The sequence below is a fragment of the Dromiciops gliroides genome, chromosome 1 (assembly GCF_019393635.1).
Source record: "Dromiciops gliroides isolate mDroGli1 chromosome 1, mDroGli1.pri, whole genome shotgun sequence".
Lineage (NCBI taxonomy): Eukaryota > Metazoa > Chordata > Mammalia > Microbiotheria > Microbiotheriidae > Dromiciops > Dromiciops gliroides.
This window is the reverse complement of record NC_057861.1, coordinates 571,584,622-571,612,426: the sequence shown is the minus strand read 5'-3', so window position 1 is coordinate 571,612,426 and position 27,805 is coordinate 571,584,622. Positions and strand designations below refer to the sequence as shown.

Genomic DNA, 27,805 nt, shown 5'->3' with positions numbered 1-27,805 from the left:
CCATCATATACCACAGCTTGTTTAGCCATTCCCCAATTGATGGAAATTCCTTTGATTTCCAATTCTTAGCCACCACAAAAAGAGCTGCTGGAAATATTTTTGTACAAATAGGTCTTTTTCTCTTTTGGGGAGATATAAACCTAGCAGTGGTATTGCTGGATTCAGGTGATTTCTTATGCAGTAATGCAATTATGATCATGAATTAGACCATAGATTTAGAGCTACTGATCTCTGAGGTCCTATTGTATCCTATCCAATTCTTTTTTTTTTAAGCAAGGATTAGACGTACCTTTGGGATTTCATTGATGTGGAAAACTTCTTCTATGGCAGCTCCCTCATTTGATGCAAATAGCTCTGTAATGTACAATTTTAGAGAGTTGCCTGGGGCTCTTGAAAAGTTAAGTGACTTACTTGTCCATGTGTCAGAAGCAGAACTTGAATACAACTCTTTCTCAATCCAAGACTGGCACTCTAACCACTTTCCTACACTGTCTCGCTCTTCATTTATCCTTCAAACCTCTTTGGTCGTTAAAAAAAAAAACATTTTTGTGTTATAAAAATTATTGAGCACCCTAAATTTCCTGGACTAAGAATTAGGCATTCTATCAATAGAGACAATGGAATTTCCTTTCCCTACCCTAACTTTTGGGGTCAAGCTACAAGAAAGATATGAATCTGGTGACATACAATTGGGCATAACAAAGTGTTTGATATAGGTGATGGCTGGTTGGGACCTTCATATTTTTGTTGTTCTAGAATGTAAGCCTCTTGAGGGCAGTAACTACTTATTATTATTAATATTATTATTATTAGCTTCCTTAGTGGCTAGACATTTAATTTTATTGAATCAAATTGAACTATTTAATTTTATTAAATACCCTAAGGAGAAACTAACAACTGTAAAGAATTAATTGTTATTTGAGGTTTTTATGCCTCGGTGTGCACTGGCCTGGGGCTCTGCAAACTGCATGGTGCTCCACCCACTGGTTGTAGCCGTTGCCATGGTGCTGGCACCTCACGTCATCACCACTCACTGATGCCTACATGGGCCTGGCAAAATTATAATGATTGGAAGCCTAGTGAGGGCAGTCATGTGACTGTCAGAGCAGCCATCCAATTGGCTGAGGGCTGTGTGGGGTTCTCTCGGATTGGGGAGGAGAATTTGTCATTCTAGCTGGAAGCTGGAAGGCAACAGGAGCTCTACTGTGTATTCTCAGCTGATTCCTGGATGGTGGTATTTTTTTAGGTTGTATAATTTCCCTTTCCCCATTTAATTTCCTTTCCCTTGATCTTACTGATCCTGTTTGTGTGTGTGTGGTTTTTTTTTGTTTGTTCTTGTTAAAATAAATCCTGTTCTGTTTTGAGGGAGGCTGCCGGTCTCCTTCCTTGCCCCAATATTCTGGTGAGCCGCTTAGCTAACACTCCCCAATTAAAAATTGGTCCCCATACATCTATATTATTTAACTTACTATGATAATCACAGAACTACTTGCCATTGTAAAACTATCAGATTTCAAATGTCTTCTCCTTATTGTTGCTTCCTCTTCCTTGCCTTTTGGGGGTGGGAGTAATTTTAATTTCAATCGGCTATTTCATTCCTTTCAGTTAGTCATAATATTAAATAAAAATAACTTTCCATTACCCAAAGATTCTAGATGAATATTGAAGTTACTGGAAAATTTTATCCTCTCCCACACAGTTGCTGAACAACAATGCCTATGGGCATGTGAACTTGGCAGGCAGAATCAGTTATAGTGGTTCTTTGGTAGGAAGTCATTATATAGTTGTGAGAAGAAATGCTTAGCTTTTTTTTAAATAGAATTTTATTTTCCAAAATATATGTAAAAACAAAATTTTAACATCAATTTTTTAAAAAACTTTGTGTTCCAATTTCTCTTCCCCCCTCCATTCCCACCCCCTACCCACAAGAACTCAAGCAATTCAAAATAAGTTATACATGAGTTGTCATGGAAAAATTCCCATATTAGCTAGTTGTGAGAGAAAACAGTCAAAAAAACCAAACTTCAGATTAAGGAATTGTCAAAGAGGAAAAGAAAAAAAAATTTTTAATGTATTTCCATCTGTTTTCAGATACTATCTGTTCTTTCTCTGCAGATGAGCTGCAATCTTCATAAGTCCTTCAGGGTTATATTGAATCATTGCCTTGCTGAAAATAACTACATGCTTCCCAGCAGATCATTCCCCACTATTGCTGTTATTTTGTATACAGTACATTTCACTTTGCTTCAGTTCATGTAGCTCTTTCCAGGTTTTTCTGATAGTATCCTGTTCATCATAACCTGTATATAGTACCTTAAACTTGACAGAGAATTTTCTTCATAAAAGCCTAGCAAAGTAGGTACCATACCTTTTGCCATTATAATCAATCATCATAACTATTTCCCTCCATCCCACTCCCTTCCCATGACATTTACTCTATCTTCTTTTTACCTATTCCTCCTCAAAAGTGTTTTACTTTTGACTATCCTCTCCTTCGCTCTGCACTCCCTTTTTTCACTCTTCCTTCCATATCCTCTTCCCCTTCTACTTTCCTGAAGGGTTAAATAGATTACTCCTCCCAATTGGGTATGAAATCTATTCCCTCCATGAGCCCACTCCAATGTGATTAGGATCTCTGAGCTAACTCTGTGTTCTAAATTTTTCTTCCTCCCTCCCTCCTCAACCCTCCCTATGAGATCAAGCAATTCAATATGTCATACTGGTGTAGTAATGCAGAACATCTTCATCTTCCTTGAAAGTGTTTTGCTTTTTACTGCTCTCTCCCCGAATCTTCCCTTTCCTCCTTCCCTTCTCCCCCATCCCTTTTCTCCCTCTGCTCCCTCAGGGTAAAAAATATATTACTATATCTACTTGAGTATGTATGTTAGTCCTTCTTTGAGCCAATTCTGATGATATTAAAGTTCACTCACTCCCCAACTCCTTCCCCCTCTTCTCCCCTCCATAAGCTTTTTTCTTGTTTCTTTCATGTGAACTACCTCTCCCCATACCATCTCTCCCCTTCTCCCTCCCCCAGTTTATTCCTCCTACACCTCCAACAAACTGTGCCAACAATAGTTTGAACTACTAAGTAAAGCATAGCTTTCCTTTGTTTGAAGTGGGTGTTTTAATCTGCTGTTACTCCCCCATCTGGCATGAGTACTTGCAGGTTGGGAACCCAAAGGGATGACTGATAGTCCAATTAACCCTGTGTGTATCACTCTCCACATTCTGTAGTTCCAAAGTCCCCATCAATGTGCTTCCCAATCAATGGACTCAATCAGTTTTTAGCAATGTTCCAAAACATTCTCCTTCAAAACCTGGGAGAAGAATGTAGAATATAATAGTAGTGAAGGGGGGACCATTTGTATCAAAAAGGGGTAATTAATAACTTCTGGCACTGCTTAAAATATCCTTCTTTCATGCCAGCTCTCCAGGGACTAGGCTGCTCATCTAGGCTCCAGGGATCAATTCTTTCCTTGAATTTAAAACTGGCACTTCTCTCAGTCTTGAGGGGTCATGCTCCTTGAAGCTGTCATCTTTCTTCAGTGACTCTCTGATTTTATTTGTCCTTTCAACTCCTAATGATTCCCTTGTTGTCAGCCACTACCACTCCAAGGATACTTTGCCTTCTTGAAGGCCTTCCAGGATTTTTGGATCTTTTGGAACTCAAACTTATTTTTTGTCCTAGAAATTATATATGTATACATATACACACACTCATGCACACATATATATGTGTTTATAGATAAGTGTTTTATATATGTGTGTTTGTGTGTATATATGTATGTTTGTTCTATAAATATATATACATATGTGTGTATACATATAGATAGATATAAATACATGTATTTATTCTAGTATTGCCCCATGCCTGGAATACTCTAGCTCCTCAACTCTAACTATTGACCTCTCTGGCTTCCCAACTAAAATCTTACCTTCTATAGAAAATCTTCCTAAACTATTCTTAATTCCAGTGCCTTCCTACTTTTAATTATTTCCTATTTATCCTCTCACTTTGTACTTTGTATATATTTGCTTGCATGTTGTCTTCTCCATAAGATTGTAAGCTCCTTGAGGACATGGGCTGTCTTTCATCTCTTTTTGTATCCTGAGCACTAAGCACAGTGCCTGGCACAGAGTAGGCACTTAATAAGTGTTTATTAATTGATTGATATATTAGCATGCTTGTTCACCTAAGACCAGGAAAGACTAAATACAAAGAGACAGAGGAAGCAGTGGCTGGGTAGGGGAATGGGGCTAATTGTCCCTCATCCCCAACTCTATATAGGCAGCTCAAAACAGTCCTTAGTAGAAAGAAGAGAGGCAGAGGTATGTGCTGCACCTTTTTTCTTTATCAATGTGTTGTGTAGTAGATACAGAACCAGCCTTTGAACCACGAAAACCTGAATTTAAGTGGCTTCTCAGGTACATATTGGCTATGTGACCCTGGGGAAATTACTAAACTTCTCACAAGACTAGAAGTTTCAGATAAGATACTGACTTGCTTTGGTAGAGGGAATTTCACACCAGGAATGTGTTTTCCAAATTAAGTTTCCTAGATCTGTAAAATCACAGATCTAATTATTTCCATATATGACTCATCAGCCATTTATGAAATTCTTCATTTTCCCAAAGTATTAAATCCACAAGGCAGAATAAAACCAGACAGGTAACATCTGCATGTGCAACAGGGGAAAAGTTGGCTTTAGAGTTGGAAAATGGATGTACTATTTTGAGTTAAAATGTCTTTGTCATGGGATGGTAACAAAATTAAAATTTTCTTTTGACTCTTTTTTTTCCCCTTTTTATAGGCCAGTTTGGGTCATCAGTTGCCTCTTATTTTCATTTCTTGCGGTGGATGTATGGAGTGAATATGGTTCTCTTTGTACTGACATTTAGCCTTATCATGTTACCCGAGGTGAGACAATGATTAGTAGTTTGAAAATCACATTTAAGTAGGTTTCTCACTAGACAAATAACTCTTCAAAAAAGTTTTTTTATCCCTAAGGAAGAATGGTATGACTGGCAGGTGATGTAGAGTTATGTCAAAATATTACCCTTATGGAGATGCTCTGGGCATTTGGATAAGTTTGCCTCAGGGATCTATTTACTAGTGACCTCAATAATATGTTTCTGATTTTTGAAAGAAAGAGTGGCTTATTATATGATTTTTTTCCTCAGGAAAATCCATCCAGGCAATTAGGCACACAGAAGGTGGGCTTGGGGGAGAAGTCATATTTAAGCTAAGCACAAGTATAGAAGTAGGGTGGGAAAGGCAATAGATTGGGAAGGAAGGTGAATAGCAAGGCTAATTTGAGGAGGGAGGCAGAGCAGGTTCAAAGTATAAGACAAAATGCATTGTTTTCAGAAAATTGACCAGAACTATTTGTTAATGATTATCCAAAAATTCATGTTACAGGAGTGACAGTATATAATAATTCTCAAAATACTTTTCTCAGTACAAATATTTCTTTTACTTAAATTGACAAATGGTTTACAAGAAATTTTATCTCAAAATCATGGAAAATCTCACACTCTACTTCTCATAGCCATAGGTCATTATCCAGTTGCATGAACTAGCTTGGATAGAAATATCTTACATTTCTATAATAACTTTAACTTTACAGAACACTTTTATGCTTATCGTCTTATTCAATATTCATCATAACCCTCAAAAGTAAGGTGGGTATTATCTTTATTTAACAAATGAGAAAACTAAATCACTGGGATGATAATGGCTTGCCCTCAAGGAGCTTATATTTGGTCAGGTGACAATAATAACAGCAATCTAGGTGGAAGATAAGGACTGAAACTAAGGTGGTTCCTGAGTGATGAAAAGCACACACATTCACATACATATACATATACACATATATTCCTGTGAAATGATAAGGCTTGACAATATATTAGATAGGTGGAGTGAGTCTAAGTGAGGAGTAAAGGACAACACAGATTGAAAATTGGGAAATCAGGAAGATGGAGGTATATTCATAAAAAAGAAATTTCAGAAGATCATACAATCATAAATGTAGAGCTGGAAAAAATTTTAGAGACCTTTGCGTTCAAACTCCTCATTTTACAGACAAGGAAACTGAGTCCTAGAGAGGTCAAAGGACTACAGATGTGAGCATAATTAATGAGTTCTGTTTTGGTCGTTTTGAGTTTGAGATGTCTATGGGACATCTATTTTGAAATGGATATGTAGGACTTTATCTCAGAAGAGAAACTAGGGTTGGATATTTGTCTGGGAAACATTTTTATAGAGGTAATAACTAAGCTCTTAGAAGCTGATGATATCATCAAAGGAAAGAATAGAAAGAGAGAAGAGAAGAGGGTCTAGGGCAGAGCCTTTGGGGTCATCCTTACTTTGGGGGAGTAAGAACAATGAAGATTCAGCAAAGATGGCTACAAAGTAATAGTTAAACAGATAAGAAGATAATCAACAGAGAGAAATGCTATGAAAACCCAGAGAGGAAAGAATATCCAGCAGAAATTGATCAATATGACTTCAGAAAGACCTGGAAATATATGTATGAAATGATGTATAGTGAAGTGAGCAGAATGAAGAGAACATTGTGCAATATTGTTTGATGAAGAACTGTGTATGACTTGACTATTCTCAATACAATGATCCAAAACAATCCCAAAGGACTATTGATGAAACATACTATCCACCTCCAAAGAAAGGACTGATATTGGTGGAACAGACTGAAACATGCTATTTTTCACTTTCACTTTTTTCTTTTAATCAAGTTTTCTTGTACAAAATTACAAATATGGTAATGTTTTACATAATCATACATGCATAATCCATACCTGAATGCTTGCCTCCTCAGGGAGAGGATAGGGGAGGGAAGGAAAGAGGGATAAAAATTGGAACTCAAAACTATAAATAAAAGTGTTTCTTGAAGAAGTTGATCAATAGTGTCCAATGTTCCAGAGAGGTCAAGAAGAATGAAAATTAAGAAAACTGTCATTAAATTTGGCAATTAAGAGATTGTTGAGAAATTTGGAAAGCAGATTCATTTGAATGATGAGGTAAGAAGTCATATTGCATTTGGATTTAGAAGAAAGTGAGAAGAAAAATGGAGGCAATCACTTTTTAAAGGAGATTAGAGAAGGGAAAGAGATATGTACTCATAGCTAACTTGTGATAGCTAGCTAGCTAGTGTAGAATGTAGTGTAGTGTAGAAATTTGTTCCTTCCATTTCTGTTTAGGAGTATATGAATAGAAGCAAAGGAGGCACATGAAACCAGACTTCAGGTTTGGAGTTTGACATATGATAAACAATAAGAAAGAAGGAAGGAAGGAAGAAAAAGGATTTATTAAGTGCCAACTACGTGCCAGACATTGTGCTAAGCATTTTACAAATATTATCTCATTTGATCCTCATGACAACTCTGTAACATAGGTGCTATTTCTATCCCCCTTTTTAGTCAAAGAAACTGAGGCAGACAGAGGTTAAGTGACTTGTCTAGGGTCATAGCTAATCTAAGGTCATATTTGAACACAAGCATTTCTGACTTCAGTCCCAGCATGCTACCTAGCTGTCTTTATAGTCTTCAATAGGACTGGGATAGAAGGGATTACAATAGAGGATAGTATAAAGTTCATCTGGCTTAAGAAATGGTTGAGGTTAGGAAGATAGGAAAGTATTGTCAATGCAGTGGTCATAGAGGTTTGAAAAGATTGGAGATTGCAGTGAGAATTAAGAGGGTGAGAGGTCAAAAAGCATAGAGAAAGATAGAATTATAAAAGATTGTGATCAGATAAAGAAATTTCAGAGTACATGAATATGGAGGTGGAAAATTTGTAGAAGATGTCAGTATGAAGGGTAAGACCATCTCTGTGTGAGGTGGAGTGGGATCATGGGAACTGAGTAGAGTAAGAACCAAGGAAGTTAAGGTACAAGATGTATGTTGAAGTCTCCTAGAATGAGGGTGGGAGTTGGGCAAAGACAAAGGCAGTCAGACACTGAACTTATTGAGAAAGGAGGGAGAATAACCTGGAGGTTAGTAGATAATGGCCACCAGGATCTTTATTGAATGATAAATTTGTACAAGTTGAACTTCAAAGGAGAGGCTGATAAGTGATGGTGGTAGAGTCTGGAAGTGACAATGAGGAGCAAGAAATATTCCAGTTTCACTAACACAGTGACTTGGAACATATTAGACAAAATGTAGCCTGTGCTACATGTGGTCAGGGAAGCAGTTTCATCAGGAGGGTATCAGTCTCAGTGAATGGCAGAAGATGGAAGGAGTGAGAAAGGAAACTGTTTTTAATTCAAAGAATTAATTATAGAGCAGGTGTTCCAAAAGGACAGTCAGATCTAGAGGAGGCTTTGAGGGAATAACTATAATATTTACAAAGTACATTCCAAACCTTAAAATGATATATAAATGATAGCTATTATTCAAATTACAAGGCTCTACCACTTATGACCTTTGACAGGTTATTTATCCTCTCTAGATCTCAATTTCTTCATCTGTAAAATGAAAGACTAGATGGCCACTAGGGTTAGTTTCTGCTCTAAATCTTTGACTCTATGATCTCACTTTCTCCTGTTGTAATAATAGTTCACCATTAAGAGCAAGGGCTCTTAATTTTTGTTATGTGTCCTTCTTGCTGAGGGAATCTGATAATGCCTTCTTAAAATTATGTTTTAAAATGAATAAAATAATAGGATTACAAAAGAATCCAGTTATATTGAACTATATATAGGTCTCAAAATATTTTTAAACTGATTTCATGGGCTTCTGGTTAAGAAATACTACCCTAAAATTTTGATATAAATTAAAATGAACTTTGCATTTACTTTGAGAGCATATCATACTACATTATGGTCAGAAAGCAGAGTTATTTCTGATAGCCTTAAAAACTAGAAATTAGAAATTGACTCTCCATTAAAAATATTGGACTCATGTAAATTATTCTTAGTGCTTCAGACAGTAGCATTTAACAAGTGTTTTTTTTTAATAAATGAAAGAATATGCTTTGAAAAAATAAATTAAGGTTGTCTATGTTTCTTAAGACATGTCTCTGGTTACTAATTATTGTTTCAAATTTTGCCTTTATAGGCATTATGGGGTTTGCCATATGGAAGTTTACCTAGAAAAACTGTCCCAAGAGCTGAAGAAGCAACTGCCCAGAACTTTGGTGTGCTGTATGACTTCAATGTAAGTGTCTTTCCAGAGAAACATTGCTCCATGTCCAGAATGAACCCAAACCCCTGGGGCTCCAGGGACATGGTTTCCAGAATGCACTCAACATTTTAGAAGCAAAAGTCTCATTTCACTATATTGGAAATGGGTAACAATCTATTTGAAATCCAATCCAATTTGAGGATTTTCTTAGCTATGGCTAAATAATTCAAAATCTAGTCAGCTATGAGAGTAATTTTTTGAGTGAAAACATGGCTGAAACTTGAGTGAATAGACTACAGTGTAGTAGACTACAGAATAAAGCCATACTTGGAGTTCAAAGAAAAGAAACAACCTGTCATACTCTACTAGATTGTAAAGTCCTTGAGGGCATGGATCAATCATCCCTTATCTTCTGTAGCATTCTGTAGGCACCTAAATGCCTCATGTTTTTAAAGACAAAAAAGAGCCATTCCGGCTTATTTTTATTTTCTCTGAGAGTTTACAAATGTGATTTTTTTTTTTGCAAGGATGATTGAAATTCTGCTTGTCCAATAGAATCAAAATTTTCAGACTTGAAAAAAGAACCATCCTTCTTTCCTAAATGTTCTTTGTCCTCCCTGGACAATACTTGGTGATGATAATTATTCCACTGGTTTATGTCTACTTACTGAGAATATTTCATAAATTGGATTTAAGTCTTTGGAATTGAGACAGGAACCACACCTTATGTCCCAAATTACATCTGGAACAGAGCTGCTTGAAGTGCTGTAAAGGTTTGTGAGGTAAGGTGTGGTCATCTCATGGAATTCTTGGAAGGCAAGTTAAAGAGTAGACAATAAATGGATATCTTAAATAGAATGGGAAAGGAAGAAAGGAAGAAGAAAAGGGAGTATTTATGTAAACAACTATTTATATGTTTAACTTGGATGCCATCTGCAGACCATTTACCAAGATCTGTGTGGGTGGCTGGAATGTTCATCTAGATAAAATAAGAGATCTTTGAAGTATTGAAATAAGAGGTGGTCACTTAGGGATAGTTACATTTAGTTGACTAGTCTATGAATTGTGAGGGCCAAAATCTGATATTTGGGTGACTCGCCTTAATATTGGGGCCCCAGAAATATGAGGGACCTTTTAGGTTCTCCCTCTGCTCTGAACTGCCCTTTTAGATATTTCTCCCAGGCCAATAAGAAAGGAGCCTCTAAGCTTTAGTTCACAAAAGGATCAGATTTTATTATGTGGGAATTAATTAAACAACAAAGGTGAAACTAATAAAAAATCAAAGATAAGGAAATAGGAAAATAGAAATACAGATAAATACTCTTAACTCTGAACTTACCTTATTCAAAACCCAGAACATTTCTAATTTAGCTAGTTCAAAGAATTTAGGGTTTTCTGTAATTAAACTCACCAAACAGCAGCCACCAGAGACAGAACAAACATGCACCACTACAAGCAGAGTCACCAGACTGAGAGAGCAAGAGTGAGCTCACGTTCCGGAAACAGCCTAGCATTCCAGAAGCAGCCTTCCACCTCCCTTCAGGGAGCATTTAATCTCCCCTCCCCCAAAAGGGGAGGTCCTTCAAAAGCTGCCTATGGAGAGTCCTCTTTCTGACCTCAGTAGCATATATAACCTTGGGGTGGGCCAGGTATGGCCCCTCCCAAATGATTCAGCTAAAACTGAGATATTACTCTTTACCATGAATAATTTTTACCACATTCCCCCCCTTTGTTTCTTTGGAAAACCTGGATGGGTTTCCCAATGAAACAGCCAAAAATAACAGAATATAATACCCTATGCTAGCAAACAATATGTTAATATCAATATAGAAAAGGGAGAGAGAAAAGTTTTGTCCAGAGGGGTGGTCCCTCATGAACTGACACTTTGACATTGGCCTTGCAGAGGGAGGGCCTCTGCAGAGAGTACATGTTACAGATAGTGTATATAATAACAGAAGGACAAAACAACAAAACAAAACTGTTCATTTAAAGTCTCTGAGCTCTCGTCTTCTTGGAGTGGTAAGGTGTCATCAGGAGAACTGGACTCTGGTCTGAACTCTGGTCTGGAAAGGTGGATTCACTTCTTTAGCTGCTGAACTGCTGGATTTTTACTAAACCTTAGCATAGCATTGTCAATGATCAAATTAAACAGTGAGAGTTCTTCAAAATATAACTCATACTCAAACTGTCTCTCTCTCTCTCTCCATATATAAATAGATATATACATATATGTATGTATGTATGTATATATATTATATTACATTACATTACACTCCTCTCCTTTATATAATACAGGGTTGAGGTAGTTATGCAATCTATAACACTTCTTACCACCATGTGTCTGGATCAAAGCCAAATTTATTAATGTGTTCATGACACATTAACGTGAAAATGTTATGGAAAGGTTACCATACCATACTTCATGGTTCCAAGACATCCAGCAATTGTGCTAGGCCACAAGTGGATGGATTCTGACCATGCCATCAGACTGAGTGAAAGAAAAAGAAAACTCTTAGGAGGGAGAAAGGAAGAAACTGGACTGTGTCCAGCAATTGTGGTCTACATAGTTGCCATCATAAGCAAACCATGGACTTATGTGTACCCATCTCTCCTCCTGTTGTACATATATTCTCTCCAGGGCCTGCATCAAACTCACTTTAAGAGCAGTTACTCTCTGAAATGATGTTTCCATAACTCATAAATCTCATATTAATTTCACCAAAGACAGTATGATGGTAAAAATGCATGTTATGCTGCATAACTGAGGATATACTTGTAATATATACAATAATTCCAAACCATACCCAGATTATAATGATATATAAATGATAAATGAATGCAAATAGCTGATAATATTAGACATTATTACATAATCTTCTTTGAGCAAGTAAACACAATCTTTTACATGAATTCTCTATCTAGCATGACAGTAACAGATACTTAAAGTGATAATCAATTTATCAAAAAGAAATAAAACTTCAATCAGCAAGACAATATTCAATATGTTCATTGATAAATCAAGCAATAGGTTTCAATAGCCATTTTTTTAAACATAATCCCATAAACAAAACTCATTAAACCCATGGTTCTTTCAAAAAAAAAAGAAAAGAATTGTGATAGCTTCTGAGGCCCAATGACCCCACAGCATATACTTAAAATGTCTTTGAAAATTCACTTAGTTTACAAAATTGAGTTAAAAAGAAAGCAAAAGAAACAAAAGTCAAAAGCAAAGCAAAAGCAAAACCAAAAACCAAGGAGCAAAAGATTAGCTACGCACCCTTTTGTGCTCATGAGGAAACTTAAAGATGTGGTGAATTCCAGGCCTTTCCAATGCCTTTCAAAAACAAAACAAAAAAAAGACAGTTTCAAGGAACAAAGGTTAAATAGAGGGAGGGAAAGGGGTGAGGGAGATTGAGGGAGGCCAGAAAACCAGGCCATGTGCTTCAGTGGTTTACCGGCAGGAGGAAAAGCTTGTTAAAGGTAAGTTATTATGCTTCTAGAATTTGGGGTATACCACATCATTTTAACTGGTTCCCCAATTCTCTGCACACCAAAGTGGTGGGGGGTTCCAAATTGTCATTGATTTTTCTAATGCTATCATAATGTAGAAAATGTGGAGTTCTTTAGCATCAGCTTTGTCTGTGCCACAGATTTGCCATAGGGGCTTATTCAACTGATGAATGATTACATTCAGGTGGTTATGTTTAGCAAAAGCTACAATCATATCATTGCCACCCCATGTACCAGGTTGTCTCAATTCAGCAACATATTCTTCAAAAGGAGAGTCATTCACTCTAAAAGACTCAAAATCAGTTCTATGCATAAGCATATAAGCAGCAGTTTCTTGTCTGTGTCTGAGATTATTTCTAGGGTGGCCTTCCAGCTGATCCCCCAGGGCCCTATAAAGGCAATTTCCATCTCCCAATACTTTACAAAGACTGAGTCCCAAAGCATGTAACTGATTAGTAGGATTATCAAATGGGAACTGTCTATTGTCCCTGGGTTCTGTTAGGATTCTTTGTTCTTTAACAGGTGCTATTGTTAGGGTTTTTTGCTCTTTAGCGTCTACTTGAGTCCTATTTGAAATTCCTTTACCTATAAATGGTGCAGGCTTTACATGAGAATAATGAATCCAAGATTTTTTTTCTCCAATTTTGATAGCAGTAGGAGTTGTCAATAGTAACTGAAAAGGTCCCTCCCAACAGGGCTGGGTTCCACTGGTTCGCTGAAAATTCATAATATATACCTTGTCTCCAGGATTTAAATCATGCAAGTAAAAATCTAAAGGACCAGCTTGTACAGCAGCTCCTGCCTCATGGAGTTCACATAGCCTAGTCTGTAATTCCTGTATATAGGAGGCAACAGAAATATCACTTCCCACCAGTGATGTATAAACTGGGGAAAAAGTTTTAGCTTGGATAGGAGGGTGACCAAAAAGCATTTCATAAGGAGATATATGAAGTTCTCCTCTTGGTCTACTGCATAGATAGAATAAATGCCAGTGGTAGAACATCAGGCCATTTCAGATGGGTTTCAGTACATAATTTGCCAATCATACTCTTAAGCTCTTTATTCATACGTTCAACCTGGCCTGAACTTTGTGGGTAGTCAGATGTATGGAATTCTGGAATTACTCCCAAGAAAGAGTAGTAAAATGTGTGCCGAATCAGTAAAATATGTGCCTTAGTCAGAATCAATGAGGGCTGGTGGGTCAAAGCAAGGAACTCTTTAAGAAGAGTCTTGGCAACAAAGGCAGCTGTGGCTCAGGGACTGGGAAATGCCTCCACCCAAGGAGTGAGTTGGTCAACTATGACAAGGCAAAATTTATAATGTCCTGCTTTTTGCATTGTAATATAGTCAATTTGCAAGTGCTCAAAGGGTGTATATGCTAGAGGGTGCCCTCCATAAACTTTGGTCTTGAAAGCATGTTGATTATAAGATTGACATGTGGAGCAGCCCAAGCAGATTCAAGATGTTGTGTTAGTCACACCTGGTGCGATCCAGGTTCTCTTAATAGAGTCCACAATGCCTTGTGTACCAAAATGACCTTTTCTGTGAATAGAGAGACATACCTGGTGATAGAATTTCTGGGGAAGAAGTGGTTTTCCCTCCAAAGACATCTAGACTCCATTGATCTGTTTCACCTTATATCTCTTGTTCTACCTTTCTACTTCAGAATCATCATAGGTTAGGTTGGAAGGAATAACCTCAGAAGGTGAGAGGTTAAATACATGTTCAGGAGCTTCTAATGCAGTGAGCTTGGCTGCAGAATCAGGTCATGCATTCCCCTTTGAAACAAGATCATTATTCCCTGTGTGGGCAGGGCAATGCACAATGGCTAGGGCAGAGGGCAGTTTCAGGGCATGTAGGAGGTCCTTGATAAGGTCCCCATTGGCAATAGCCTTGCCTGAGGATGTTAAAAAGCCTCTTTGTAGCCAAAGAATGCCCACCGAGTGGTGTATTCCAAAGGCATATTTTGAGTCAGTAAAAATGGTGACACGCTTTCTTTTGGCTATAGTACAAGCTTGTGTGAGAGCAACAAGTTCAGCAGCTTGTGCACTAAAATTGGAAGGCAGAGAAGCTGCCCAAACAGTGTCATAATCAGAAACTACAGCAGCTCCAGTGAAACAGATCCCCTCTCTCATAAATGAAGAACCATCTATATAGAGGACAATATCAGGGTTTTTTAAAGGTGTATCCAAAAGATGATCATGGGGTTTCTCAGCCATATCAACTAAAGAAGCACAGTCATGCAATGGCTTCCCCAAGAGTCGTAAGTTAGGGAGTAGTGTTGCTGGGTTAAGGACTGTGCAGCATTTTAGAGTGATATTCTCATTGCCTAACAAGGTTACTTTATATTTAGCCAGCCTTTGATCTGAAAAGGCTTGTGTTCTATGGTGTAGTAAGAGGGCCTCTACTTCGTGAGGACATTTGTATTGTCAGATGATTACCTAGGACCAAATCAGAGGCTTTTTTACCAAAATGGCTGTGGCCACCACTGCCCTAAGGCAAGGTGGCACCCCAGATGCTACAGGGTCTAGTTGAGTTGAATAGTAGGCTATGGGGCATTGGTTAGGCCCCAGTGATTGACTCAGAACTCCAGAAGCCACCCTCCTTTGTTCATGCACAAAGAGAGTAAAGGGATTACTGTAATCTGGGAGTTCTAGGGCAGGTGCTGATAGCAAGGCCCATTTTAATTCTGTTATGGCTGAGAGATGCTGGGAATCCAACTATAAAGTTTCTGGGACAGAAGTTTTGGTTAGAGCTATGAGGTTTAGTAATTTCACCAAAAGAGGGTATCCATTGTCTGCAATACCCAGCTGCTCCCAGAATGGCTCTTAACTGCTTCTTAGTAGTGGGGGCAGAAAGTTGTTGAATAGCCTGGACTCGCTTAGAAGAGACAGAGTGAGTTCCAGCAGCCAGAATAAATCCTAAATATTCTACCTGGGGCAAACACCATTGTACCTTTGACTTGGACACCTCGTGGCCTCTCTTGTGCTGCTCTAGTAGTAAGTGACGGCTATCTTCCTGACAGATTTCAGCATTAGAGGAGGCTAAAAGTAAGTCATCAACATATTGTACCAAAGTGGAGCCTTTAAAGGCAATCGAGGCTAGATCCTGTTGTAAAATTTGGTAAAAATAATGTAGGACTGTCTACAAATCTCTGTGGGAGTCTAGTCCAGGTCCACTGTGTATTTTTCCAGGTGAAAGCAAATAAATATTGGAAGTCCTCATGTACTGGTATGGAGAAAAAGGCAGAGTAGAGGTCTACCACTGTGAAGCAGGTAGCGTCACACGGAATAGAAGATACTATCATGGCAGGATTTGGGACTATAGGGTGTCTAGGAATAACATGATTGTTAATCGCTCTAAGATCTTGCACAAAACAATAAACAGGTTTACCATCTGGCCCAGGCTTGGGTTTTTTAACTGGCAGAATGGGAGTATTGCATGGAGAATACCCTGGCTTTTCAAAGCCTCAATTATAGGGGTGATCCCTTCTATGGCTTCTTTAGACAACAGATACTGTGGAATGGATGGGGAGGTCCCCCTTTAACTTTAAATGTAACAGGCATGGCAGATTTAAGGAGCCCCATCTCAGTAGGGGATGAGGCCCATAAAGACTCAGGAATGTCAGAGGGAATTTTGAATACATCCCCTACTGCTCCTTGAGCAAAATTGGTAATAAATTAACATTTTCCTCTGGCAATTGTAGGGAGACAGCCCCATCTGTAGCACAAGATATAGTTGCTCTGAGCTTGCATAGGAGATCACGACTCAATAAATTAACAGGGGCATCAGGCATGAGTTAAAGGCCCCATAGATGCGAGGGGTTAATTTTGCCACTCTTTGGGCTTTTCCCAAGACTCCTACCACATTCAAAGTTCCTACAGTTTTACATCCAGGGTCTGGTTTACTTACTAATACTAATTTGGAAGCTCCTGTGCCTAGAAGACAATCATAATATGTGTCCCCAACTTTGAGGGTCACATGAAGTTTGTTACTCTGAGGAGGTGAATGGACTGGTACAAGGGCATTCAAAAAATCTGAATCTGGGAATATGTGGCTTTTAGTATCTATTTTCCATCCCTCCCCTTTGTCTTATCAATCCTGTGCCCCCTTCTGAGGGAGACCTTGGTTACTTCGATTCTGATTCTGTCATTCTGTATCTCTCTGATAGGGTCTATAGTTATTCTGACACCGTCTCTCTGTATTCCCCTGAAAAGATCTATTTCCATTTTGATTTTGCCTGTAATATGGCCTATCATTACTTTGGTCCTCGTACATTATCTGTTTAAATGCTCTTCTCCAAGTCCTACAGTTCCTCAATGACTGTCCTTCTTTATCATAGTAGCTGCACACCTTAGTACCCTTGTATTGGCCCTTAGATGATTCACCAGAAAGTGCTGGTGCCAGTATGCTCTGTTTAGGTTGACATTCCTCACGTGAGTCAAAAACATAAGTGGCAAGTTCCTTAAGTCTATCTATAGTCAGAGTTCTCCAGTCTGGACATTGTGTCAGAAAATATTTGCAGATTTCTGGCAACGAATTATTAACAAATATGTTGAGTACAATATAGGAATCTCTCAAATTTAATGGATCCAGTCTGGTGTACTGTCTAGCGGCCTCACAAAGTCTATTGTAAAACCTGTTTGGTCTTTCGTTAGTCTCCTGATCTAGGCTTAAAAATTTCTGCCAGTTTTCGGGTTTTCTAGAGCAAGATTCCATTCCCTTCAGAAGTGTTTCCCTAGCATCTTTTAATTCTTGGAATTGTTGGTCATTGTTATAGTTCCAATTCGGGTCCCTGAGAGGCCATGCTATAACTGCCTGACCTTTTGCCACCAGGATATTTCCTGCTGAGATAATATCTGTAATATCACTCGGGGATAGTAAAGTTTCCATAAGACAAGTAACATTTACCCAAGTGGGTTCATATGCATTAAATATAGTCCTTAACTGTGAAATTACAGTGTTCAGATTTTTATCAAAACTAGGGATGATTGATTTCCATGTGCTCAAGTCACTTGGTCTAAAGGGACTATATTTTCTAACTTGAATTGGCACTCCTTTTTTGGTATGTTCTATAGCTTCCTGCAGGGGGAGCAGTTTCTGCTGATCTGATTCTAAACTTGGATCATCTCCAGCAGAGGGAGCTGTCTTGGCATCCCTCTCGCCACATGGCCCCCTATCCTTTCACTTTATAACAATGATAATAGCAAAAATGAAATTTATAGTCATTTGAACTATCATGAATATGGTATTAGAACTTATTTCAACTGCAGGCATGAAATTTCTACTAATATTAAACACGTTCTCAGTGGAGACAGTCACACCCATGCCATTATACCAAAAATTTTTTGCTATGTGAATGAGGAGGAAACCAGTAACACTATGAAGGAATATTAAGTCAGTTAGATATTAAAGTTGGGACATTATGCTTTCCCAATACATTCCAATGAGAAAAATCAAAGGGATAGCAAAATATTCAATCATGTTGCCCTTTAAACTGGACTGACTTTTCTCTTTAAAGCAAGGCTTTTAGAGGCTTAAAGCAAGGGAGATAGTCAAATGAGGGAAAGTCAATGGGGGGGGGCAGGATTAAGAGAAAGTCCAGGGGGTAGCTAGGTGGTGCAGTGGATAAAGCACTGGCTCTGGATTCAGGAGTACCTGAGTTCAAATCTGGCTTCAGACACTTGACACTTACTGGTTGTGTGACCCTGGGCAAAGTCACTTAACCCCCCCATAGCCCTGCAAAAAAAAAAGAAGAGAAAGTCCACTAGGGGTGGGTTGGGTGGGTTCGTAAGCTCCTGGCTTAGTTTTTGCCAAAACTGTGAGGGGCAGAATTTGATATATGGAGTGTTATTTGGGTGACTCGCCTTAATATTGGGGTCCCAGAAATATGAGGGACCTTTTAGGTTCTCCCTCAGCTCTGAACTGCCCTTTTAGATATTTCTCCCAGGCCAATAAGAAAGGAGCCTCTAAGCTTTAGTTCACAAAAGGATCAGATTTTATTATGTGGGAATTAATTAAACAACAAAGGTGAAACTAATAAAAAATCAAAGATAAGGAAATAGGAAAATAGAAATACAGATAAATACTCTTAACTCTGAACTTACCTTATTCAAAACCCAGAACATTTCTAATTTAGCTAGTTCAAAGAATTTAGGGTTTTCTGTAATTAAACTCACCAAACAGCAGCCACCAGAGACAGAACAAACACTTCCCCCCACAAGGGGAGTCACCAGACGGAGAGAGAGAGTGAGAGTGAGAGTGAGCTCGCATTCTGGAAGCAGCCTTCCGCCTCCCTTCAGGAAGCATTAAATCTGTCCTTCAAAAGCTGCCTATGGATAGTCTTCCTTCTGACCTCAGTGGCATATGTAACCTCAGGGTGGGCCAGGTGTGGCCTCTCCCAAATGATTCAGCTAAAACTGAGATATTAATCTTTACCACAAATAATTTTTACCACAGAATGAAGATGCCATGTCTTTTTTTTCAACATATACTGTCTTTCCAACTAGGGGAAGTAGCCAGAAGCCTTCTGTATAACTCACAATGTGTTCTACATATCACACTTTTTGAGGGAAGGAGAGGGCCATAGATTTGGAACCAGAATTGAACTCAGAGGGAAGAGAACTATTCCAACTCCCTCTTAGAAGCTTTTTAGTGATTTGCATGAGTCTGGTAAATGGTGTAGTAGATAGAGTCTTAGACTTGGAATCAGGAATAGCTGAGTTCAAATCATTCCTCAGAGATTTTGTAGTTATGTGCTTAAGCAAGTTTATTATCCTTTCTCAACCTCACCTCACTGGTAAAATGGCAAAAACAGCAACAACATCATTGTGGTTAGGATCAAATGCGATAATATGTGTAAAAAACTTTACAAATCTGGCCTCAGACACTTAACACTTACTAGCTGTGTGACCCTGGGCAAGTCACTTTAACCCCAGTTGCCTCACCAAAAAAAAAAAAAGAAAAAAAAACTTTGAAAACATTCAAGCAATATGTAAATATTATTATTCTATATATAGTAAATGACAAAGTTAGGATTTAAACCTAACCTCTCTTGAACTCTTATGTTTTTATATTATGTTGCCTCTCTAATCTTCTGAAAGGTAAATAATGCCCAACACAAAAAGTCATTGCCTCTGAAAGAAGGAAGAGAGTAGCAGACTAATTCGAGGTTCCTAGTTTCTGAGAGAAAAAATAATCAGTCAGAGGGGTAATTAGGGTGATCAGGGCTTAATCCCAGGTCAACAACATTTAGAATATGCTGATGATACTGATGATAGCAGTAAAAACAAATTTTTTTAATGTGCAAAAATAATTTTGTTAAAAATAAGAAGTTGCCTTCCCAGCCTTATTCTACCTGTTCTTTCAACCTTGATTTTATTTAATTTTAAAAGTTTATTTGAGGCCATGTTTCATGCTTCTTGCTCCGGGGCTGTTTGTGATACTTTCCTGGGCACTGAAATTTCTAGTCATAGTTCTTATCAAGGTACAGAATAAGCACAATAACCTGATGGGACCAGTAATTTCCAAGCAGGATGTGAAGTACTCTACCACCCACACAAAGTGGACCTTCCTTTAAAAAAAAATTTGTTTCTCCTTTTGGTCCCCTGCCCATCCCTTTACACTCTCTCTTTCTTTCCCTTTTCCCCTCCAATATCAGTTCTCTATACCAGATCTTACATGGCTCCATTACTTTGCCCCATTTGGACCCCCTTGAGCTGAAGAGGTTGACATTGTTTAGAGAAGGGGGAATGCATTCACAAGAGCATAGTATATCAAAAAGTCCATGAAAATGTGACAGAGAGAGAAAAAATAGGATTAAGGCTCACTTTGTCACCCATTAAGGAAAGAGTATTAAAAATAAAAAGTCAGAAAACTTCTTGTAGGAGCCTACCATTGGTATACTATACACTCAAATATCCGTAGTACAATAAAAAAGATGATTGAACATGAAACTGCAAATCTACTATGCACAACTTGCTATTCCTTTCCAATATACAACAAAATTATCATGCAATATTTTTTTCTTTTTTCTTCTCTCCCTGTTGCCCCACCCACCCTAGAGATGTCTACCATTAGACACAAATAGGTAGATAGATGTAAAATTATTCTATACATACTTCTATTTATCAGTTCTTTCTCCAGGTAGCATCTTTTTCATGTCTTGTTGTTCAGTATTTTGTTATTTTCCAGTTACATATAAGGATAGTTTTTCAACATTTGTTTTCATAGGATTTTCAGTTCCAAATTTTTCTCCTACCCTCCCTTCCCTCCCTCTTCCCCAGGACAGAAAGCAATCTAATATAGCTTATATATGTGTAATCATATTAAACATATTTCTGCATTAGACATATTGTGACAGAAGAGTCAGAGCACAAGGGAAATACCTCACAAAAAGAATTTTTAAAAACCCCAAAAGTAGAAACAGTATGGTTCAATCTGCATTCCTAAACCACAGTTCTATTTTCTGGATGTTGAGAACATTTTCTATTATGAAGTTCTTTGAAATTGATTTTGGATAACAGCACATGTATGACTTATATTGAATTGCTGGATTTCATAGGGAGGGATGAGGAGGAAGGGAAGAAGAAAATTTAAAACACAAAGTTTTTAAAAATTAATGTGAAAAGTAATGATGAACAGGGAGAGTTTGGAAAGACCTGGAAGGACTTACATGAACTGATTCTGAGTGAGAGGAGCAGAACCAGGAGAACATCATATGTCTTTTATGGTTCATTTGGGTAATTATAATAGACAAAATAACTCATTCACTCAAAGTATTGCTGTTACTTTATATGATGTTTTCTTGGTTCTGCTCATTTTGCTCTTCATTATTTTGTGCAAGTCCTTCCATGTTTTCCTAAAAATCATCATTTATGATGAGCAGTATTAGCACAGTAGTATTCCATCACAACTTGTTCAGCCATTCCCCAACTGATGGGCATCCCTGCAATTTCCAGGTCTTTGCCACCACAAAGAGAGCTGTTAAAAACATTTTATCTATTTTAATGTACATTTCTCTAAAAAATAATGATTTAGAACATTTTTTCATTTGACTATAAATTGTTTTTATTTTTTCACTAGAAAATTGCCTCTTCATATCCTTTGACTAATTGGGTCATATTCTTATGGACTCATATTCTTATAATTTGTTGAAGTTCTTTATATATTTTAGATATAAGACCTTTAATAAATTGTCTATAAAATTTTGCCCCCCCCCCAATTTTCTGCTTTCCTCCTGATTTTGGTTATATTTGTTTTATTTGTACAAACCCTTTTTAATTTAATGTAATCAGAATTATCCATTTTACACCTAACTTTGCTCTTTCTCTCTTGTTTGCCAATCCACAAATCTAATAGCTAATATGTTCCATAGTCTTCTAATTTTCTTATAAAATCTCTCTTTATATCTAGGCCATGTATCCATTTTGACCTTATGGTAAATGATGTGAGATATTGTGACTAGTCCATGCCCATTTTTTGTCATTCTGCTTTCCAATTTTCTAAACAATTCTTAGCAAATTATGGATTCTTATCCAAAAATCTTCAGTATTTATATTTGTCAAATACAAGGCTATAATGTTTATTTGCTGCTGTAAATTGTATGTCTGCTCTATTCCATTGATCTACCTTTCTATTTCTTAGACAGTATCAGATAGTTTTGATAATTACTGCCTTGTAATATAGTTTAAGATCTGGTACTGCTAAACCTCCTTCCTTTATACTTTTTTTCCCATTATTTCCTTTGGTAGTCTTGACTCTTCATTTTTCCAAATTAATTTTGTTATTTTTTTCTAATTCAATAAAATAATTTTGGGGGTAATTTCATTGGGATGGCATTCAATATTTGGGTTAAACTATAATTTTTATTATATTGGCCCTGCCTACCCATGAGCAATTAATCTCTCTCCAATTATTTAAGTCTGATTTTATTTGTGTAAAAGTTTTTAAAAAAAAAAATAATTTTGTTTATATAGTTCCTGGGTTTGTTTTGGCAGGTGTTCTTCCAGGTATTTTATACTGTCTAGAATTATTTTAAAAGGGGTATTTTTTTCTACTATCTCTTCATGAAGAGTTTTGTTTGTAATATATAGGAATGCTGATGATTTGTGTGGATTTGCTTTTTATCCTGCTACTTTGCTAAAATAAATTGTTCCAAGTAACTTTTTAATTGAGGCTTTGGCATTTTCAAAGTATATCATCAAATTACCTACAAAATAAGCTTTATCACCTTATTCCCTATTCTGATTCCTTCAATTTCTTTTTCTTCTCTTATTGCTATTGCTAGGATTTCTAAAAAAAAAAAACATTGGATAATATTGGTGACAGTGGACATCCTTGTTTCACACCTAATCTTACTGGGAAGGCCTCTAATTTATCCCCATTATAAATAATGCTTGCTGATGATTTTAGATAAATGGTGTTTTTCATCAATTTAAGGAAAATCTATTTGTACTAATACTTTTAAGTGTTTTTAATAGAAATGAGTGTTGAACTTTATAAAAAACTTTTTTGCATTTATTGCAAAAAAATCAAGTTTTCAAAAAAACATTATTATTGATGTAATCAAGTTTGTTAATGGTTTTCCTTATTTTAAGCCAGCCCTGCATTCCTGGAATAAATCCCATTTCATCATAATGTATAATCTTTGTAATATATTCTTGTAATCTTTTAGCTTATATTTTATTTCGGATTTTTGCATCCATAAATTGGCCTATAATTTTCCTTTTCTACATTTACTCTTCCTCATTTGGGTATAAGTATTATATTTGTTTTACAAAAGGCGTTTGGTAGAATACCTTCTTTACCTATTATTTCAAATAATTTATTTAATATTGGAATTAGTTGATCTTTAAATATTTGATGGAATTCACTTGTAAATCCACCTGGTCCTGATGCTTTTTTCTTAGGAAGCTCATTTATGACCTGTTCAATTTCTTTTTCTAAAACAGATTTACTTAGGTATTCTATTTCCTCTTCTGCTAATCTAAGCAATTTATATTTTTTGTAAATACTCTTCCATTTCACTTAAATTGTTATTTTACAAATAATTTGTTATAAATAACATGTAAATTATTAAATTTAACACATATTTAGCATAAATTTGACATAATTTGGAAAATTAATTCCTTATAATTGTTTTAATTTCATCTTTGTATATTCATCCTTTTCATTTTTAAGATTTGGTTTTCTTCTCTCTTTTTAAAAAAAATTAAATTAACCAATTGTTTTGGTTTTTTTTTTCATAAAACTGACTCCTAGTTTTTATTTATTAATGGAATGGGTTATTTTTATTTTCAATTTTATTAATCTCACCTTTAATTTTTATTTAGTATTTCTTTCTTTTTTAAAAATAATAAACCTTTTTTTATTTATAGTATTGAGATCCAAATTTTATCCCTCCTTCCCTCCCTCCTCTCCCTGAGGGGGTAAGCAATCAGATATGGGTTATACATGTGCAATTATGTAAAACATTACCATATTAGTCATTTTGTATAAGAAAACTTGAATAAAAGAAAAAATGAAAGAAAGTGAAAAATACACCAAAAACTAACAAAAAGTGAAAAATAGCATGTTTCAGCCTGTGTTCAATATCAGTTCTTTCTTTGGAGATGGATAGTATGCTTCATCCTTAGTCCTTTGGTATTGTCTTGGATTATTGTATTATTGAGAATAGTTAAGTCTTTCACAGTTCTTCATCAAACAATATTGCTGTCTCTGTGCACAACATTCTCTTGGTTCTGCTCACTATATACCAGTTGATATAAATCATCCTGCTTGTCATTTCTTATAGCATAATAATATTCCATCACCATCATATACAACAGCTTGTTTAGCCATTCCCCAATTGATGGGAATTCCTTTGATTTCTAATTCTTAGCCACCACAAAAAGAGCTGCTAGAGATATTTTTGTACAAATAGAACTTTTTCTCTTTTTTGGTATGTCTTTATTGCTGAGTATGCTGGGTATTGCTCTCCAGAATTCACCTTTAATTTTTAGGATTTCCAATTTAGTGTTTACTTGGGGATTTTTAATTAGTTCTTTTTCTAGTTTTTTTAATTGCATACCCAATTCATTAGTCTGCTCTTTCTCTTTTTTATTGATAAAAAATTAAATGTTCTTCTAATCACTGCTTTCGCTGTATCCCATAGATTTTGGTATATTGTCTCATTATTATCATTCTCTTTAATGAAATTATTAATTATTAATATGATTTGTTCCTTAACCTACTCGTTCTTTAAGATTAGGTTGTCTAAGCAGTATTGTTTGATGAAGAATTGTGAATGACTTAACTATTCTCAACAATACAATGCTCCGAGACAATCCCAAAGTACTATTGATGAAACATACTATCTACCACCAAAGAAAGAACTGATATTATGGAACACAGAAAGACATATGCTATTTTTAACTTTCTTTCATTTTTTTTCTTTTATTCAAGTTTTCTTATACAAAATGACTAATATGGTAATGTTTTACAAAATTGTACATGTATAATGCATATCTGATTGCTTACTGTTTCAGGGAGGCAGGAGGAGAGGGAGGGAAGGAGGGATAAAAATTGAAACTCAAAAGTATAAAGAAAAATGTTTATTATTTTTAAAAAAGGGAAAAAAAGAATGGGTAAGCATTCTGATGTGTAGGTTATTATGGGAAGTAAGGAGGTGTTGAATGTTTCTGCCCTGATCTTGTGGGCCCCCTTCTGGTCTATTAAAATTCTTTGGATGAAGCTGAAATAAATCCAAGGTAGCTAATCATCTTTGGTAACACACACACACACACACACACACACACACACACACACACACACATATAATAGATAGATAGCGTTTATATGGCACTTTAAGGTTTGAAAAGTACTTCACAAACATCTCATTTTATATTCATTTATAAGTAGGTGCCATTATTGTCCCTATTTTGCAGATAAAGAAACTGAGGAAGAGATTAAGTAACTTGTCCAGGGTCTCATAGCTAGTAAATGACTAATTCTGGATTTGAACTCAGGCCTACCTGATTCATTCTGCTCCATTTAGCTGCCATTCCACTGAATACAGGATCATAGATTTAGAGCTGGATAGGACATTAAAGGTTATCTAATCCAATCCTTCATTTTACCAAAAAAGAAACTGAGTCTCTGAGAGGTAAATTGATTTGCCAAATTGATACAGATAGTAAATATATGAATGAAAGTTGTTATAGTCTTTTTCCCCTAACATTCATTTTCTTAATTAAGTTAAACATTTACCTTAAAATGCCTTTATACTTATTTGTTTACAAACCCTTGTTTTCATAGGTGGTACAAAGATAAACATGAATTCAGACTGTCTGATCCATACTATTGATTATTCAAAAGGGATACATTGCAATAAAAAGGAAAACATTTTTTTAAAAATTGTAATTATCACTACCTTCATAAAGGGGGAGATTTACTTTTATGCTTTCATTGGGCCATGTTGTGAAAGCCATCACAGCAATCCTATAAATGATTTGAAGTAGAGTTTTAGAAAAGTCTGGCTGACTATCTACTATCTAAGCACCAGCCTAGCTAAGGCTTTAGAGGTCTATAACCAAGTTAATTATAGGGTGACAAATTTTTTTGCCCCAATGTTACTCATAAAGACCATTGACAAAGATCTAGTAAGGGATTTTGATCTGTATATTCATACATAAATAGAGATAAAATAACAGATCTTTGAAGTATTAAAATAAGAGGTGGTCACTTAGGGATAGTTACATTTAGTTGACCAGGTTGTGATTGAATCTTAGAGGAATTATGCTTATGATTATTATTATCATACTATTGATTACTATGATTATTATATAATTTAAACTTTAAACTTGATATTTAAAACAAATGACAATTAGCCAGTAATGTAATCAAATATGAAGTACAACTCTAAAAGAAAAATTTGTATTTTAAACAATTTATATCCTAATTATATATGGAGGGAAGCTATATATCTTAGCAAGATAAATTATATATGTGTGTGTGTGTGTGTGTGTGTGTGTGTGTATGTTTAGCAGAAGCCAGGTAGCACAGTGGATAGAGCACTGGCCCTGAAATATGGAAGATCTGAGTTCAAATCTGGCTTCAGACACTTAGTAGCTGTATGACTCTGGCCTTAACCCCAAAACACACACACACACACACACACACACACACACTCACACTCACACTCACACTCACACACACTCACACACACTCACTTTGGGTCCTCTTCTGAATTTATCTGAAACTCTTGCTTTTCACTCAGTTTTCTTTTCTTCAAAATGTAACACAGCTTTCCCGTGTGTTTATTTTCAGCAAGGCAATGATCCAATATAACCCTGAAGGACTTATGAAAATTGCAATCCATTTACAGAGAAAGAACTGATGGTATCTTAAAACAGATTGAAACACATTTTTTTCTTTGACAATTCCTTAATCTGAAGTTTTGTTTTTTAACTGTTTTCTCTCAAAACCTAGCTAATGTGGGGATGTTTTCCATGACTACTCATGTATAACTTATATTGAATTGATTGAGTTCTTGGGGATTGGGGTGGGAAAAGAGGGAGGAAGAGAAGTTGGAACACAGGTTTTAAAAAATTGATGTCAAAATTTGTTTTTACATATATTTTGGAAAATAAAATTCTAAACAGAAGATATACAGCTTTCCTCCATATGTATTGTGATGTTTAAAATCTAAATTGTGGTCGCCTTAAATCAGAAGCTTCAGCTCCAGTCTAGCCTAAAGTTCCAGCCTGGTTGGGTTCTTCCTGAAGTCCTCCTCCATGAGCCTGCTTTAATCAAGAACACACTAGCAAGCTGTTTGTGGAAGCCTTTTATAGAACTGGAACAGAGGCAGTCCTTACACACTGCTTCAAGGTGATTGGTTCGTGTCATCCAAATTAATTGGCTTTGAAGGTGTTCTCAAGTTGAGTTGACAGTCTAGCTTCTGAGAACAATACCTTCTTAAAGGATAGCCAGGTGTGATTACAATCCAATTAACTTGAAGTAGGCTTAATTAGCAGTCAATCACTCTCACTTGATTCAATCAGTATAGATTAATCTCCAGGTGGGTCTTTGAGTGTCTGCTAAATCCCATTATTTCATCACATTATGATCTTATGGTACTATGATGAATAATTAGTTAAAACAGGAAGCTATA

The 27,805-nt window shown here is 36.3% G+C and overlaps 1 protein-coding gene across 1 annotated transcript in view; it reads left to right on the top strand.

Moving 5' to 3' along the window:
- Window positions 1-27,805, top strand: part of TMC1 (transmembrane channel like 1) — a 195,530-nt gene that overhangs the window by 102,381 nt on the left and 65,344 nt on the right. The window contains 2 exon segments of the mRNA XM_043999157.1: window positions 4,812-4,918; window positions 9,079-9,177. Coding sequence (XP_043855092.1) covers window positions 4,812-4,918; window positions 9,079-9,177 — 206 coding nt within the window.